Below are 17,511 nucleotides of genomic sequence, written 5' to 3'. Positions count from 1 at the left end.
AGCGGACTCCTATCCTTCGATCCAACAGACGTCCCTCACTAATGGGTCCTGCCAGGTTACATAACTAAACTTGTACACCAATATACCAAGGAGACCAATAGTTCACCTGTCCGGACAAGCAAACCAATGAAATGTCAGGTAAACCATGAAGAAAAATATATATTACCCATTGTCTCCCAGCTCCCAGTGTAAACGGGCAACTACATGCTGCTGAAAGCAAGGCATTAGACCTGCATGCATGCTATCTGACCAATTGTGCTCACCCCATGCCAACCTTCAAGCGAGGATGGTAGATGACATTGCCTTCCAAGTATGTGTGCAGAGGCGTTGCTAACGGGGGGTGCTCAGGGGTCTATAGTCCTGGGTCCTTTGATTGGAGCCCCGGAGAGAAGCTCCGGGGCTACAACCAAAAGGCTAGCTAGCCCAGAGTCCCGACAGACCCGACATTTGCATAGCCCGGGTCTTTTCCAGACCTAGCAACACCGAGTGTGTGGTTCATTTTCTTTAAAAAAAAAAATCATTATATAATCATCTCCCAGGGCCATGTTTAAATCCAGACTTCTGTGCACAAAAAAGTAAAATGTAGGTTACTGGGAGCTGAGTTCAAAGTACTCTTTGTAGACTAAAAAAAGAAATTGTAGTGCAAGAAAAAAATCTCACCTAACAAACCATGCCATACCGACTGATACATTGTAAAAGAATAAACTGCTAGCACTTTTTGCAAGAAGGCGAAACTACAGCCAGCCAATATGAAAAACTCAACATATCAAAAGTGTAGAGAACAAGTACATATAGCAGCACCGTACTTCATCACCCCAGTGTTCTCTTCTCCACACTTGAGATCATCGGTTTTGGACCTCTGGCTGTCACTTGGACCCCCCGCCCCATAGAAGATATAACCTAACAAATATAAATGAAGTATCTAAATGTTACCAAAGTGATCAGAAACTTCTCAGTATTGCATTAGCTGAACTCAAAGAAGTCTGCACTACTTAGTTGTGTAACAGTGACATCATTCTGTTTAACTGAGCACTGCGGAAAGGAGGTATAAACACTACCGTCATCTGAAAGGGAACTTACCAAAAAAAGTAAAAATGCATGTTGTATGCGTTACTATATGAGATAAGTGTAGATAGTAAAAAGACGGATTTTATAATGAAAATGTGTTACCTACATGTTTTCCTCACAAAAACTACAGCCATTGAGAAATCAAATTACCTTTTTACTGCCACCTCCAAAAAATAAAAATAAAGACGTTGTAACAGACTACCAATTCAACATTTTTATCTGGAGCACTGGTTTAACTACTTAAATAACAAATGTGACTCGTTTAAGAAAGCATACCAAATTCCACTTGCGGCAATGCATGCTGAAGTTGACATGGGCAGATGTGAAACACATAACCCTTCCACAGCTGAACTGGACCCACAGGGCTGAACCATGCGCAATATCAATTTAATACGGCTGGCATAAAATGTGGGACGGGTATGCCCAAACGTGGGCCGAGAGTCTGCCGGGTCTAGAGACCCAAGCTACTCCTCACTGATGACGCCCAACAAGGCTGAAAGATGTCTGGGGTTGCTTGTGGTCTCGTGCAGAAGAGATGTGACCTAACAGTTCAGGCTGGACTGCCCCTTTTGGGGTAGGACCAAGCCTGATGGTTCTCCCCCCCCCCCTTCTGTAATGGCTTGGCAGGCTGAAAAACGATGGTCTGGAGGGTTGCCCAGACCTGTGCCTTTGGTTATGATTAAGTCAAAACCTTCCAGCCATCACCTTTTATTTTGCTATAAGATGCTGGACTCCATACCCTAACTTAGGTTTTGCTTCTATTTACAGTTATATGTGCCACCAGGACAACATCTTCAGGGTCATGTCGTTTTTTGAACAGGGGTGAATATTTGTTAAATGTAGCCCCTGTGCGGCAGCAACTTGGGTTTCAATGCAGCCGTTAAAGATGCCCCGTGGCCTCTAAACCTGCTCTGTGCCACTGGTAGAGCAGGTGCGGGGAATCAGGATATTGATGCAGCTTGGCACAAGTATACACTAGACTTTTGGCATGGAGCTTATTAAAAAAGGGGAATCCGATTAGCAGATTTCGCCTTCAGAGAAGGAATTGCATGCATCATTTTATTATTTAATACAAATAAGAAGGCCAGGCCTTTCACACCTTTGCCAGATGGCAAAATCGCAGGTATTAATTGTGGTCTTGTGCAGAGAGGATTTGACCAGGCAGCTCTGGCTGCATGACCCCTTTTGGAACAGGACCAATACTGGTTGCATAAACACTTTCTCCCTTCCACAATTGTCAGGACAGGCTGAACATGGGGAGCCTAGAGTCATGCCAGTAACATTTGATTCAGTCAAACCCTTCCAGCCACCACGCTTCAAAGCTGAGATAGTTCACTGAGCAAACATCAAATTTCAGACCACTTTCATTTCATAAAGGAGAATCTACTGGATGTAGGTCATACAGCATTATTCATGAAATGGGTGCCACAGACTAATCAGAACAAAACCAACCTCTTTCTCCATCAACAGTTCGCTCTAAACTTTACCACAGCCAAGAGATTTAAAAAGTCCATGCACAAACTGGGATTGGTTACCCCTGTGCCACCAATTGTGTTAAAAGACCAGCTGAAAAGCAATGACAGACCTCTCTTCAAAAACGACTCTGAGTCTGAACCAACTGTGCATACATCAATAAGTTATGTGATGTAACCCAATACCTAGTCTACTAGAAATGGTTCTGGTGGGGTTAAAGAAAGTATAACCAGCATGAGGTTTAGGAGTTTAAACAGCCCTCTCAGTGGTATTCCAAAGTCAATATTTCACATTCAAAAAGTGAGTGGAGACACGCTATGCAACGGGGTGCATTTTTGAAGGTTCCAAAAGCAATTAAGGCTGTGGGACAGTACAGAGGTCCAGACGTCTAAGCGGAGCCGAAACAACACTCATAGGAATTTAATCTTAAAACCACATGGTCCACACAGCCCAACTATTGCAAAAAATGAAGTGCTTGGGGAAGAAATGAGAACATTATTAGCGAAATGTCCCATGCAGACTCTCTGAGACACTCAAAATATACAATTGTCACTACACAGTTCACAGTAATTTCTCCTGTGGGCCCATTGCACACTGTGCATACAAGCTTCAATCCATTACCAAGCTGTGTGAATTTAGGGAACTAACAGTCTAACTCTGCTGACGACAGCTTGTCCCTAAATGCTAAAGCTGTCCAAAACTATATATGGCTTGAGGTTTTCAGATAAGTCATTGTTACAGCAAGTGTTGACACAAAATAAATGAGAACCACGCCCAGTGTTTCTCGCTCAGAAGGGTAGCATTCTGGAGTTGTACTTCACAATCATATATGTGTCAACATTTCTGGGAACTATTTAGCTCCTACATAAGCCTTTCAAGAGCCTCGTTACCTTTACATGAATAGCTACTAGGAGCTACCTTTGGCTCCCTCAACCAACTAGAGAACACAAATATGCCCATCTGAATTTTAATTGTCTGGGAATGTGCATAAAGGTGCATTTGTAAACTTCTAGAAGACATGTACACAAAGTTATTGTGTTATCTAATTCGAAAGTTCCAGCTCCTGCTCTATGAATTCGAATTTCAACACCTGGAATGGGCGGTCTTTATGTTCCCAAAACGCACTCACATTTAAGGCCATCCTAAACAGCAATCTGGTCAGATCACTGTTATGATGTTGTACCACTATAAAATATGATGCCGTTCGAGCTCCCCAGAGTTCGAGAACGGTGTGAGCAGATTATCGTTTATCGCTGAGGCGAGTGCACCCACCTGAGGGCTCTTTGCAATAATACTATAAACTTCCTTATAGTCAGTTTTGATCAATGTGGAAACTTAACATTGGGGACGAGGATTTCAACGAGAGCCCCCAGCCGACAACCACAAGTGGACAGAGCCTGTGTGAATCCCAGCATTGGATCGCATAAACAGAGGAATACAACCGACCAGACGCAAGAAGGCATCCGAGTAAGGTACTGGTGCAGTGAAACGAAGTGTAAAAATAATTGCCTGGGGCCATAGACAGCTTACCGCAGCATTTTATGAAGGCTGGCTGACGCGCATATTTAACGATTCACTCAAGGTTTAGAATAAGGGACCCATGAAAACGTCCCAGGCGTGACGGCCATTTTGATTGCCTCTGGATGTTGCCTTGACAACCAAACAAAAGCAGTTTGTATCATGCGATTTGAAGGAACAATCGGCAACGCTGCAACGTTAGACAGTATAAACTCTTCTTCAAACGAGTATCCACATATCAGACAAAATAATGCAATGAGCATTTGAATGAAAGGAAAACCACTCTATAGACAAAATAATGTGAAAGGACACTCAATACTCACAGTGTTTACAGCAAAATAGCAACAGAAACATAAAACATTTTATCAAGCAAGTAAAACGGAATTTGTTAACTGGGCAACTAGCAATGTCCTAAAATAGAAGAAAGGAAGAACAAAAAACACAAGGACTGCAACAGACGCAAGGATAGAGGTTGAGACAGATTACCAACATGCAAAATACCACAGCACCATGCCCATTCTTACGAAACCCAGGAAATCACTCTAGTCCTTGGGAACAATGGATAGACACCTTTCAGGTGTACCTGAGAGCGATTGGGGACACAAAGTTTAATGATGACTTGAAAGAGGCCACACTATTGAATTGTATTGGGGCCTGGAGCACTTAGAATTTTTGTACGCTGCCTGACCAGAGCAATGCTAATGCAGGGTCCGGAGATTTGGCTAGCCCAAGTGGCAACAGGCAGCATGAGCGTGCTCGTAGGAAATTAACAAGACACTTTGGAAACAAGACCAATGTTTTTCTGGAAAGATATAAAGGGACAATCAGTTGATACATACATGGCAGTGCTGAGAGGTTTAATATCAACGTGTACATTTACAGGTGTGGCTGCAGAATATTTGCGAGACCAACTGGTGTTGATAACAGTGGATCCCCGTTTACAACAAAGATTATGGCAAGAGAAGGACCCAACATTCAAACAGGCAATGGAGATAGCAAGAACCATGGAGTTAGGGGAAAAAATGCATGAGAGTGGTGCAGAACAAAAAGTAGGTTGTGGAGGTCAAAAGCATCCAGTAAGTGAAAGAGTAATAAGGTTACTAATGCATCTATAGTAAGGAAGATGTTGATGAATAATCCAGGGATGAAACACAGGAGAGAAAGAACCATTCAACGGAATGCAAGGACGTCGTTATAAATGTGGCCGAGGCAAACAATGTGGAGAGAGTGTGTGCAGCATACTCTTGCGGAATGTTTTAGATGTGGTAACATTGGCCATTTCGGAAAAGTTTGTAGAAACAACAGGGTTAGAGGAAGAAATGTAGAATGCATGAAGAAGTCAACCGTCTTAAAGGTGCAAGCATTAAAGCTCTTGAAGAGATTGGCAGCCAAAGTAGTTTGCTGTACATAGTGAATGACGGAAGAGAACATTCAAATTCTAACCATCACATCTAATGGTAGAAAAGGACCATAGGTATAAATGACCGTAAATAAAGTTCTGATGCAAGTAACGGTACACACAGGCTCACCATATACCATTGTACATGTATCAACTTACATTAAAGAACTAAAAGGCAAGTGTGAATATCTAGAACACGAGAGAGAGCCACCGGATATGGTAAAAGCCCAATCAATATTATTGGATACAAATGGGTTCATTTAAGTTTTGATGGGAGACAGACATATTGTAAATTATATGTCGCTGAAAATGGTTCATCAGTTGTGGGATGGTGGGAACAAGCAGATTTACAGATAAAAATACCTCCTGGAGAAAGTGTTCCCATATTGAACATATCAACTGAGAGCTGTGACACGAGTGAGAGTTTGGCTAAGAGCTTTCCCCAAATATTTAATGACAATATAGGTATGTTAAAGGGGTTTAAGCACAGGATTGTGTTAAAGAAAGGAGCCAAACCAGTTAGGAACATTCCTATAGGTACAAGAGACGAATTACAAAAAGGAACAAACAAAATTACGTGAGCAAAATACTATTGAACCAATTGCATGTTCTGAATGGCTTTCTCCTATAGTGATTGTGCGAAAACCTGACAACTCTATAGGATGGGTGTCGATTTACGAGACTTGAATGCAAACATATGGATTGACAGACATCCGCTACCCAACATTGGGGAAAATAATTATGAAGCCTGCTATATATTTTACGACCCTAGATATGTCATCAGCGTATCACCAGGTAGTCCTAGACGAGGAATCAAAACATCTGACATAATTTGTTACGCCATTGGGAGCCTTTAGGTATAGAAGAATGCCTTTTTGTTTAGCGTCAGCTGCAGCTGTGTTTCAAAGATTGATGCAGCAGTTATTTAGAGGTGTAGAGGGGGTGTATTATTTTCAGACATTCTAATTGCAGCAGACAGAAATGGGACACAGCACCAAACTTTTAGGTGTGTTACAAGTTATACAGGAAAGAGGCCTCACTCTAAAGATAGACAAGTGCAAAATCAAGATGAGAGAAGTAACAAACTTAAGTCACATCATAAATGAGGGGACCAAACCCAAGAAAAGTTTGGTGGATACCATATTAAATATGCAAGTCCCATCTAACTAAGATCAGCTGTGCAGTTCTCGTGGTTTAACTGATTATTCAAAGTCCATACTGCATTTCACAGAGAAAACGGTGCATATGAGAGAATTGATGACATCAATAAGATTTGTATGGTCAGATGAAAGCAAACACGAACTAGTGCATTAAAAAAAAATGTATTAACAGTTCACCGACATTGAAAATGTTGAAATGTACCTCCCACAATATAATTTCCGTGAATGCCAACAATATCGGCTTAGGTGGAGTCCTGGAACAAATTCAGGAAGGGAATACAGTACCAATTGCTTTTACTTCAAGAGTATTAAAGGCTGTAGAGTGAAATTATTCCACTATAGAGAAAGAAGCGCTGGGTGTAAGGTGGATCCTTGAACGTTTCAGGGGTTTGATTTGGGGTCTTCCAATAGCACTGAGAACAGACCACAAGCACCCGATTCATGTATTGAATTGCAAGAGTCCGCATTTGGTTATCACCCAGAATTCGGAGATGGATATTGGATATAATGCAGTTTAATGTTAATATAGTATATACCCCAAGCAGCTCAAACGTAGTTGCATATTGTTTATCAAGATTGCCCAGAGATGATGGTGATCTAGAGGAAGTAAACAATGATGAAGTAGATACAGAGTGCATCATTGCACACATTGAATGAAGTATATCAAAAGGACGAATGGATCAAGTTGTCTACAGATGACACAGAGCAAAGTCTAATACGTCAAGCCATACAAGAGGGATGTAAAAAGATTGATCAAAGGTTGAAAGATTATGCTCAAATAAAAAATGAGATATCAGAGGATGCCACATGCATGTTCAGAGGTGACCGCATTATTCCAGTTTCATTAAGGAAGAAAATAACTGATCTGGCACATGAAGGCCATTTAGGCAGAAACCTCACAAAAAGGAGAGAGAAAATTACTGGTGCCCGGGATGCGGAGAGAAACTGAGGCGTTAGTAAAGAACTGTACGGCATGTGCAGTGAGTGATAAGAGTAAGAGAATGAATGTCGCACCTCTACAGCCTGTTGAGATGCCACGTTGGGTATGGAATAAATTGGCCATTGATATCATAGGGGTGTCCAGTCAACTGGTCGACTGCAATTTGGTCGACTGCAATTTGGTCGAATATTTTTTTTTTTTATATATATATATATATATATATATATATATATATATATATATATATATATATATATATATATATATATATATATATATATGTGTGTTTTGTGGGTTTTCGTGTGGGGAAAAAAAAATAAGAAAAAAAAGGGGGTTGGGGGGGGACCCCCCCAGAAAAAAACCAAAAAATGGGTAAAAAAAAAAAAAAAAAAAAAAAACACAAATTCGACCTTCGACCAAATGGTGTCGACCATTTGACTGGTAACCCCTGGACCTTTTGAAACATTAGATACCCAGAAGATTTATATTGTGGTACTATTGGATTATACATCAAAATGGGTAGAATGGGTTGTTAAGGAAGGTACAGTTTAACACTGTAAAAATGTGAGATTTTTGGAGGATGTGTTTAATACAGAATGAGATCCTAAAGAGATATCAGATAATGGGGTGCAGTTCATGGCCGAAGAAATGTAAGCTTTCATGAAGGACAGAGAAATTGACCAGAAGGTCGCTTCATTGTACCACCCAATGGCCAACAGATTGGAAGAGAGAATTGAATGGCTTCATAAAAAGTATCATACAATTGGCCATTACAAATTGATTACATTGGAAGGATATGTTAAGCGAAGCATTAAATGCTTACAGAATGACCCCACACTCAGCTACAGAGGAAGAGCCTTTCACGATAAGAGTGAAAACAGCATCAAATAGACTGAGACCAAAGTGGTTAATGTCAAAGGGTCACAAGAGAATAGATATGGATGATGTAAGAAAAGCAAAAGAGACAAAAGGAAGTATAAAGAATACTATGATGTCAGTAAGCATGTTAAAAAAAAAAAAAAAAAAAAAAAAAAAACGCAGCATCAAGGAGGGTGACTGGATTTGTGTGAGAGAACCCAAATAGTGTTGAAAGGATTATCCAGATTCAGAGAACCGCAAAGAGAGTGTTAAAAGCATCAGAGAAATCTGTTGTATTAGAAGATGGTCATTTAAGGACGTAGTGTTGGCAGAGAAGAGAAGATAGGGAATATGATACAGCCACCACTGGGTGATCAAGATCAGACAAGAAATGGGGATCAAAGACTGAGCGCACACATGGACACAAACAAGACCCCTGCGGTATAGAGATGTTATCCAGGAACAGAAGAATTTTGCAGAATTTCAAGAAAGACTATGTATACTATTAAAACCACCACCTCCCCCATCTCCTATTGGACATCCCTGAAAAAAGGACCAGAAATGTATCAAGTGAAGACCACGGTCAACACCACGTGCATCCTTTACATCTAACAAACTCATGTTTTCTCCCCCATCCTTCCACACTTTCCATTCAGTTTTCTTCCCCATTTGTTTATTAAGGAGGAGAGGAGAGATGTTAGGATGTTGTAATGTTTATGTACCACTATAACGTATGATACCGTTCTCTAGCTCACCGGAGTTCGAGAACAGTGAATAGGTTATCGTTTATCGCTGGGGAGAGTGCACCCACCTGGGGGCTCTCTGCAATAAAACTATAAACTTCCTAATAGTCAGTCTGGACAGTTATTTAATCGAAGTGGAAACTTCACCCAAGGCCTTATGCTTAGCTAGGCAATGATATGATATATGATATGGCATTTGTAACGCGCCTATACACAAGCGTTTCAAGGCGCGAATACCAAGTAGTACAGAGTGTGAGGGCAGGAGATAAATCCTCTCCCCCTCCTCTCTAGCAGCCCAGTCACAGCACGGGCAGGATACACCAACTCTCTCCCTTTGTTAAGAAGAGAATGTACACGGGATGCTATTCATAAGAGATCGCTCATTCAAGTAACCGTTGTTTTCTCCAAAGTCTTCAGTTTTGCAGATACCAACTGTAAGCAGGGCCTTTTTATGCCAAAAGCACAAACAAAGCACCAGTTTTAAATGTTTTGTAGAATGTTCCGTTTTCCACACATCATTTACAAAGCATGCCTTGGTCATCCATTGAAAAACTACATTTCTTTTTCATAAGTCATGTCAAGTCTAGAATATACATTTACAATAGCAGGCCATTTGTTTAACAGTGTGTTGAATTGCATTTAGGTATTTGTAGTGTTCCATTCAAGATGGTGGAAATTAACGCTACATTGGCACACAAATATTTCTATGCAGAATGTATATATTTGTCTGGGGATTTATTATGTGTATTTTTTTTTCTACATAAAACAAAGTTGTTGAAAGCCAATATGATGGCGAGGAGGGGAAAGGAGAAGAGGGAAAATTAGTCATGATTCACCAGGGATGTTGAAAGAGAAAGTTGCTGGTCGGTGGTCCCTGGTTCGTCACCAGGGACCTGTACCAATTTTGTTATTTGAAAACCTGTGAAATTCCCAATTCTCACTTCTACAGCACCTCACTGGTACATAGGTTCTACTTCAATCACACTACAAGTATTCAAGTAGTAGCGGCACTTTAACCTACCTGGACTATAGACAATTCATGCCATGATGTCCTTTTACCAGGTGGTCACAGCAAGAGGCATCCGTCTATCTTCCTCACCTTACAATTATAAGCATTGCTTGGACAGTCAAAATAATCCTCAACTATATCTTTTGAAGAATATTTTACTACATTGCACAACATGGGCAAGCACATACACCAAGCAATCATGAACCTGCTGTACAGTTTACTCCAATTAGTAAAACACAATCCGATTTTTTTTGTACTGCAGTCAGATGGGGTTTTCAAACCAAATTTGTAAAGCTACCTATGCAAAACAATATCTCTTATAATTACAGCTTGAAAGATGTGTTCAAGTGCCCGAGTTTCAGATTCGTCTCCAGTCCTGGCTTCACCAAATACCCGAAGTGTGTGCTCAGGGGCAAATTAACTTCCCTCATTGGTCCTTATCTGTCAAATATAGAAGTGATTCTCGTTGCACACTGGTTCACCACTCCAAAAAAGCCTCTAAATGATATTAGACTAGATGATATTTCAGTGACCATTCATATTAGGCATTGCCAAGTGTGCCGCTTGGCTTATGACCAACAACTTATTTTGTGATATATTAACGTAACATAAGCCAAAGAACGATTTATTTAAAACATGCACAACTCATGGAAATAGAATCATCTGAGACCATGCAGACTCAAAATACACATTAGCTGTGTGTCCGGATGGATTGTTTGGAGTAGGCGCCCCTCACTTAAGCCGCTGTACACCATTTCCATCATCACTCAGGCAATGCCCAGTTGTCAGAGCACACCCCTCGATTTACTAATATCTTATGCAGCGCGCAGGATACCAAAACATTGTTCAAACCCATGTTCATCCGTGTAGAGCAGGCCATTGCATAACTACTTCAATCGCCTACTAAACCCTATGCGCGGTAATACACCTACCCTTCCAGTGAAGGCGTCTATAACCACCCCGCACCCTCTCCCTCCCACCGGGTCTAATCCCACCGGGGTGTCGAGAAGAACACTAGTCCTCCAGCATGACTAGGAGTATGGGGACTAGGCGATCATCTAGGAGAAAAAGTGGTAAACGGGAGACCAACAGCCCTTATAAATAAAAAAGGGGGTGGAGGCATTCAAAAACGATTCCATGTTATCCGGGATGAGCCACCACGACCACAGTTTTCGTTCATCCGATTGCATTCCGAAAGTTGTCGTCTTGGTACATTTCAAGGGAACGGAACAAACAAAATCCAGGACTCGAACAGGGCGATGCAACCCGTTATCAGGAAGGTGCCCAGGGGTGTAAGAATAATCACCTAAAATGATTTTTATGTAGCAATAACCCCTGTTGCCCCCAAGGAGCAGCATTTATGTAGGGCTGCCTCAGCGGTCCATCTCTGAAAAGTAGCTATATGAGGGGCAGCAAACCTCGGACTCCCGAGGAACGGATATAGGAAGAAGGTGCATCTCAGAGTGGGTTGAAGGGGTGCACCTGACACTTTAGAGACCCGCGTATGGTCTACTAGTCCACACGCGACGAAGGTGTCCAGTCCAGAGGAGGTTCCTTTCCTGTGGGTACCTTGGAGGTTATGAGGGCGTTTCCTACGATATTGGGTTAATAGGCTGGCGCTATAAAAAGGGGCTTTCTAAAGCGGTCTCATTGCACAACCGAAATTACTTTGCAGAAAACAAAAAAGTGTGGAAGGGAATGGTGATGTCCCAGTGCTAGGAAATGTAATCTCACCGTCGGGGAACTCGCGATCACTGATATGCTGCAAGTGTGGCCCCGGCTCCGCTTCTCCTGGCACCTCCTCCTGCTCCCTGTAGGCATTTCCCCGGCGCGCGGCAGCTCCCCCATCCCCACGGCTCAGCCGAGGACTCCCATCTGGGGACACGCAACAGGTCACTGTATTCCCCATGGTACTGGGTGCAAGAGGTGCTCAAACCACTTCCTTAGCAGGCATACCGCTCCTTAAGAGTGCTTCGCCGCTTGCCGGCTCAGCGCGTTCTGGGTCCACAGATGTCACAACAATCCCATTGTAATTCGAAATTCGGACCCGGAGCACCGGCGGCACGCGCGTTCTCGCGGGACAGAACAGGGGCTGGAGTTCACGGTAGCCGAAGACAGAGATGTAGGACTCGAACCGGAATGCTTCACCCAAAAATGTTATTGTCCTTCTTCTATGTCCAGTCTCTATCCGCAAGATTGTTGGCTGAATACGCCATACGTTACGCACTCGAAAAACGGAAGGATCTGATCACCGAGATGAAAGCGGCGACGACCATATTGGCCAGGTTCAGCCCATTGCAAAGACAAACTCGTTTTTAATTCAGTGTAAGTGTTTTTTATGGAATCCCTTTAACATGACACTTAAAATTGACACTTTTAGCATGTCAATGTTTGAAGTCTTAACTGTTTTCATTTTGGGTGATTTTAATGTGTACTGTATGCAGTGCTGGAAATGAAAACTATTTTACTCTAGGATCCCACCTCCTGTTGGACAGGAGGGGAGTTTAAGCTGGAGCGATGTGGTGCTTCTACGGGCAGTGTCATTACAGCAAAGTGCTATGCTTGAAAGAAATATAAATACAAATTCAGAGCTAAAATATCACGCCTTACTAATATATAGAAGAACTGTAACGTGCACAATTCATGTATCCAACCAAGCTTACAATATATTTATCGAGTAGCATGCATCATTTAAATATTTGTTTCAAGTATGAGGGAATTGTCTGTTACTTGGGTTACTATACACTAATTTGTATTTATATTTATTTTGTTTATTTGTTTTATTATTTTTTTTTTATTGTTACAGTTCCAAAAGAAGTTTTCACAAATATACATGTAGAAAATATAAAACATATAAACATATTAATTTTGCAACACTTAAAATTAACTGTTAAATACATAGAGAAAGAAAATACAACCATAAAATACTATATACACTAAAAGGTTAAACTTATTGCACAGCAAATTCAAATACAAAAAAAAAAAATGATTAACCGTCGATATTTTCTAAACTGATAAGCAGTTTGACATCATCATCAAATTTATCTAGGCGTTCTTTGGCCACTTTCCATATCTGAGTGATGGCAATAGTCAGATAATTACTCCTGCCAGAGAGACAGTGCAACCAAAAGTTTTCACTCTCAATATCATTAAATTCCCTAACCAATTTAGCAAAATATTTGTTGTAGATAGAACTCATCGAATAACAGCAGGTGAGGAGGACATGTCTAATAGTTTCCACCATATCATTCTTAGCACAAAGTCTGCAAATCCTTTTATCCTTCGGAAGGTCTCTCCACGATCCGCAAACCCCCAGGACATCAAGGCGATTAAGTCTAATGTCCATGAAGATTCTGCGATTTAGCTATGATGGCATGAGAAGGAGGTATCTTTGAGGTTCTTTGAAGCTGAAAGGCATCAGTGCGAAGGTATGCAGAGATCTCATGCTAAAAACCTTCTCGTGGCTAGATACCCAATCCCACTTTTCAATAACATCCTTTAGGGATTTTAACACTGCACCTTCACCGTGTTCCCATCTGGGTTTCCAGCAGATTTTATCAAACATTTTCCGATTAAGACAATTAAATTTGATAAGAGCCTCCATCTTGCCCTCCTCCAAGCCTTCCTTTAGCATATAAAGAAGAGTACCAGGCCGTGCAAATTTAATTTTTATGTACAATTTGGCCCTATTATGTTCAATTTGAGCAGCCATAGAGATAAGCCCTACTTCCAGACGAACTGCCTGAATAGGAGTATAGTTATTCAGACCCAGTAGTCTGCGCCATATGATTCCTTCCATGGTATCAGCCCAATCTGACCAGTCGGAAAATGAGGTCTCTAATGCATATAGAAACATAGCCGCAAGTTTTTGTTCATAAATATTGATAATTCCCAACAGGCTATGTCCAGCTGTCATTTTTGAGAAAGACATGACAGCAGTAAGAGTGGCCAAAACTTTAGCTCTTTTATTCTGTTGAACCAGTTTATTAAGGGCCCCTCTATCCCCACATAGCTCATAGCCCAGATATTTATAGGAGTTGACTTTCCTGATCGCCCAAAGAGCAAGGAATCACCTGCTTATTCCAGCTATTTCGACCCACAGCCATAAACTGTGTTTTGCCCAGATTAATAGTGAGCCCATTAGCATCAGCATAGTCACAAACAGAAGTTGCGCTATTGCAAATGCCACTATAGGTGTTATCAAAGATAACGATATCATCGCCATAGCATTTCCAGCCAATTTTTTGAGAGCCTATTCTGGGGAAGGTATTCATCTTGGCTTTAAATATACTGTCAAAGTCCGCCTTAAATAGATTATAAAGTGTAGGTGCTAAAGTACAGCCCTGTCTAACCCCTTTTGCAATAGCAACTGGTTCAGACATAGAGCCTTCATTATCAATACGAATCCTGGCTTACTGTCATCATATATCATTTTACAGACATATAGAAGATAAGATGGCATACCAAGCAATTCGAGTTTAGACCATAGTCTTGCCCTCTCAACAGAGTCAAAAGCAGAAGAAAATTCAACAAAAAGCATGTAAAGAGGTAACCTATTTTTGCCCTTAGCCTGTTCAATGAGTGTATTAACTATGAAAATATTGTCCCGTGTGGAACAGCCTTTACGGAAGCCAGTTTGAGCCTTATCAAGAACACTATCTCTGTCAATCCACTTCATTATTTCACGGAGAACTATATTACAGAAAATCTTACTGGACACATCAGTAAGAGCAAGAAGTCTATATTTCTCAGGTGAACTACGGGAGCCAGATTTAAACACAGGAATAATGTGAGACAATTTCCAAGAGATAGGCATAACACCAGTATCAATAACTTTCTGAAAAATGATCCCCAGAATATAGGCCCATACCTCCGGGTTGTCCTTAATAATAACATTACAAAGGCCGTCGGGCCCAGGTGCTCTAGATGTTTTGAGTCCCTTAATTACCATAAGGATATCTTCCTTTACTATAGATAGAGTACCAATAGGTCTTTTGGCCAAAGTAATTGCATCTCCCTTAAATTTGTTGGAAAGATACTTAACCCATGTATAGCTGTTAATAGGAATAGACTGATCAGAGGTCCCATTTTTACCCAGGGATCTGAAACTAGCCCAGAATGTCCTAGTGTTTCCATTCATAAGCAAGCGAACCATGTATTGCCAATTGATATTATTCATAGAGGACAAGTATATTCTTATCTCATTCCGATGTTTGTTTTTGATCTTTCTCTTCTCATTACAAATGAGAATGGGATCAGTACTACTAATGTCACGCAGACGGAGGTTTCTGCGCTTCTCCCTTTTCATATCTCTGATTACCCTATCATAGGCTCTACTTCTATTAGGAATATCCTTAAAGGGTCCAAGCTTACCACCAATGAGCATGAAATGGAGTAGATGTTCAGATAGCCATGTACATATGTCATCTGCTGTACGATAGAGAAGATGGTCAAGATTAATATCAAGACACCATTTTTTTGCTTTAATAAGGTTAGTGTCTGACCAACAGATCCTATTACAACAGCTAGTAATATCAATACCTTTGGTTTGATCAACTGCAACAATCCTATTTCACAATCTAGCCGTGCCTTGTAATAAGGAATGATCACTAAATTCATTTGCATAATATGAAAGCCAGTGATGTTGTCAAAAAGCTTATCACTCACACATATAAAATCAAGCATGGAGAATTGGCAACCATTGGACCAAGTCGAAATAGTGTTTTTATGATCATAACAGCTGCCATTCAGCACAACTAGCTCCATCTCCTCAATGAAAGTAGACCATTTTTCTGCCTTTGTCATATCTCCCAAGTTATAGCACATGATATTTGAATTTAGATCACCACCAAAAACTATATTGGTAAGCCCATCGGGCGAGCATTTGTCAAGGATACATTCATAGATACTCTTTTGAATGGTATCAGTGAATGCATTGCCCGGAGGGTCATAGATATTAATCAGAAGCATACGTACCCCAAACTTCATGTGCAACTCAACAATCAATACATTGGGGTTAGCGGGAACCAATACACATTTGGAGGCAAACAGTTGATTAGATATCAGTGTAAGCAGTCCCCCAAAAGGCCTACCCTTTTCTCCTTTTCTTGCAGGGTTATAATATGTTGTGAAACCATCGAACGCTGCCTCTTGCAATAACCAGGTTTCATGTAATAGGACAATATGTGAATTGGATATGAGACCAAAAGAGCCCGATTCCGAGAAAAGATGACCATGACCTCTCGTATTCCAAGAAATAAGAGAGGTATCGTCTCAATTTCTATTTTGACCCATAGGCAAAAAAGAACATAGCCATTCCCAATGTGATTTGAGCATATCATTATCAATCACTTGGTCATTGGATTGATTAGGATTGTTCGTAGATTTCTGGCTCGGCTTGGTGGAAGTATTATCAGACCTCTCTTCACTCACATCCAACAGATATCCACATTTCTTAAGCTCATTTTTATGTTCCCTCACAAGATTTACAACAGCTTCAGAATAGCAATGTACACGTGTCGGCAGCCCCTGACATTGCTCCACATACTTAAAATCCCCCTTTTAAGTATTCTTAAGGGAAGTTGTGCATGGATGATCTCAAGAAATTTACTTCTATTAATCGTTTTATTTGTTTTCCTAGTGCTGCCTATTATAGAAAATTGTTTATTCGATAAATGTATCAACTTTGTGTGTGATACAGATGGAACAGGTGGTAATTTCGGAGTTATAATAGGTACTTCCTGAGGAAGTTTGTTAACCATCTCAGAAAATTTTACTTTAGATTTTTTAGAATTTTTATTAGCCACATTGTACACAGCAGATTCAGCTAGTCTTTCATCAGAACTTTCATCTGTAGAGTCAGTCATATTAGATGAACTATCATCTGGTATGCTAACTGTCCCCACTGTAGGCAGTTTGTCAAGTAATTTACGGACTGTTACTTTGGGCTTTTCAGAGTCAATAAGCCAAGAAGTAAGATTCCCATTATTTAGAGCACGCTTTTTAGCTTTCCTTGCAGCTCGCTTTCTGCCTCTTTTAGTCTTAGATTTTGTCCCTTCTGTGACTTGCTCATGGGCACTTCCAGACACTTTAACAGGCTTATCTGTTTTTATTGCCCTATTAAGCCTCCTCCTTTTTTCTCTTTTAGACAAATGACACTCTTCCAAACTCTCACAATCACTACCCGCAATAATTTCAGCTAATGTGGATTCCAGATTTTCAGTTACAAGTACAGGTATCACCTCTTTTAGAGGCAAATTATCTCCCATGATCTTACCAGCCAGAGCAGGACTAGGTATAGACTTTGCCAAGACTTTCAGAGCATCTGAATTATTTCTAACCTG

General features: G+C 40.8%; 2 protein-coding genes across 4 annotated transcripts in view; one reads left to right on the top strand and one right to left on the bottom strand.

The window, feature by feature from the left end:
* CCNYL1 (cyclin Y like 1) overlaps positions 1 to 12,313 on the bottom strand; it is a 561,203-nt gene extending 548,890 nt beyond the window's left edge. The window contains exon 1 of the mRNA XM_069615590.1: positions 11,903 to 12,313. Coding sequence (XP_069471691.1) covers positions 11,903 to 12,077 — 175 coding nt within the window. The 5' untranslated portion in view covers positions 12,078 to 12,313. The remainder of the gene's footprint in view (positions 1 to 11,902) is intronic.
* A 57-nt stretch (positions 12,314 to 12,370) lies between these two features.
* The window catches only part of METTL21A (methyltransferase 21A, HSPA lysine), a 166,091-nt gene continuing 160,950 nt past the window's right edge, over positions 12,371 to 17,511 (top strand). The window contains exon 1 of one of the 3 annotated variants that reach the window (XM_069615591.1): positions 12,371 to 12,493. The gene's annotated coding sequence lies outside the window, so the exon portion shown is untranslated. The remainder of the gene's footprint in view (positions 12,494 to 17,511) is intronic. The other 2 variants (XM_069615593.1, XM_069615592.1) reach the window with 2 other exon arrangements.

Source organism: Ambystoma mexicanum, chromosome 9, assembly GCF_040938575.1.
Source record: "Ambystoma mexicanum isolate Mex_15411 chromosome 9, UKY_AmexF1_1, whole genome shotgun sequence".
NCBI lineage: Eukaryota > Metazoa > Chordata > Amphibia > Caudata > Ambystomatidae > Ambystoma > Ambystoma mexicanum.
This window is presented reverse-complemented; position numbering and strand designations above follow the sequence as displayed.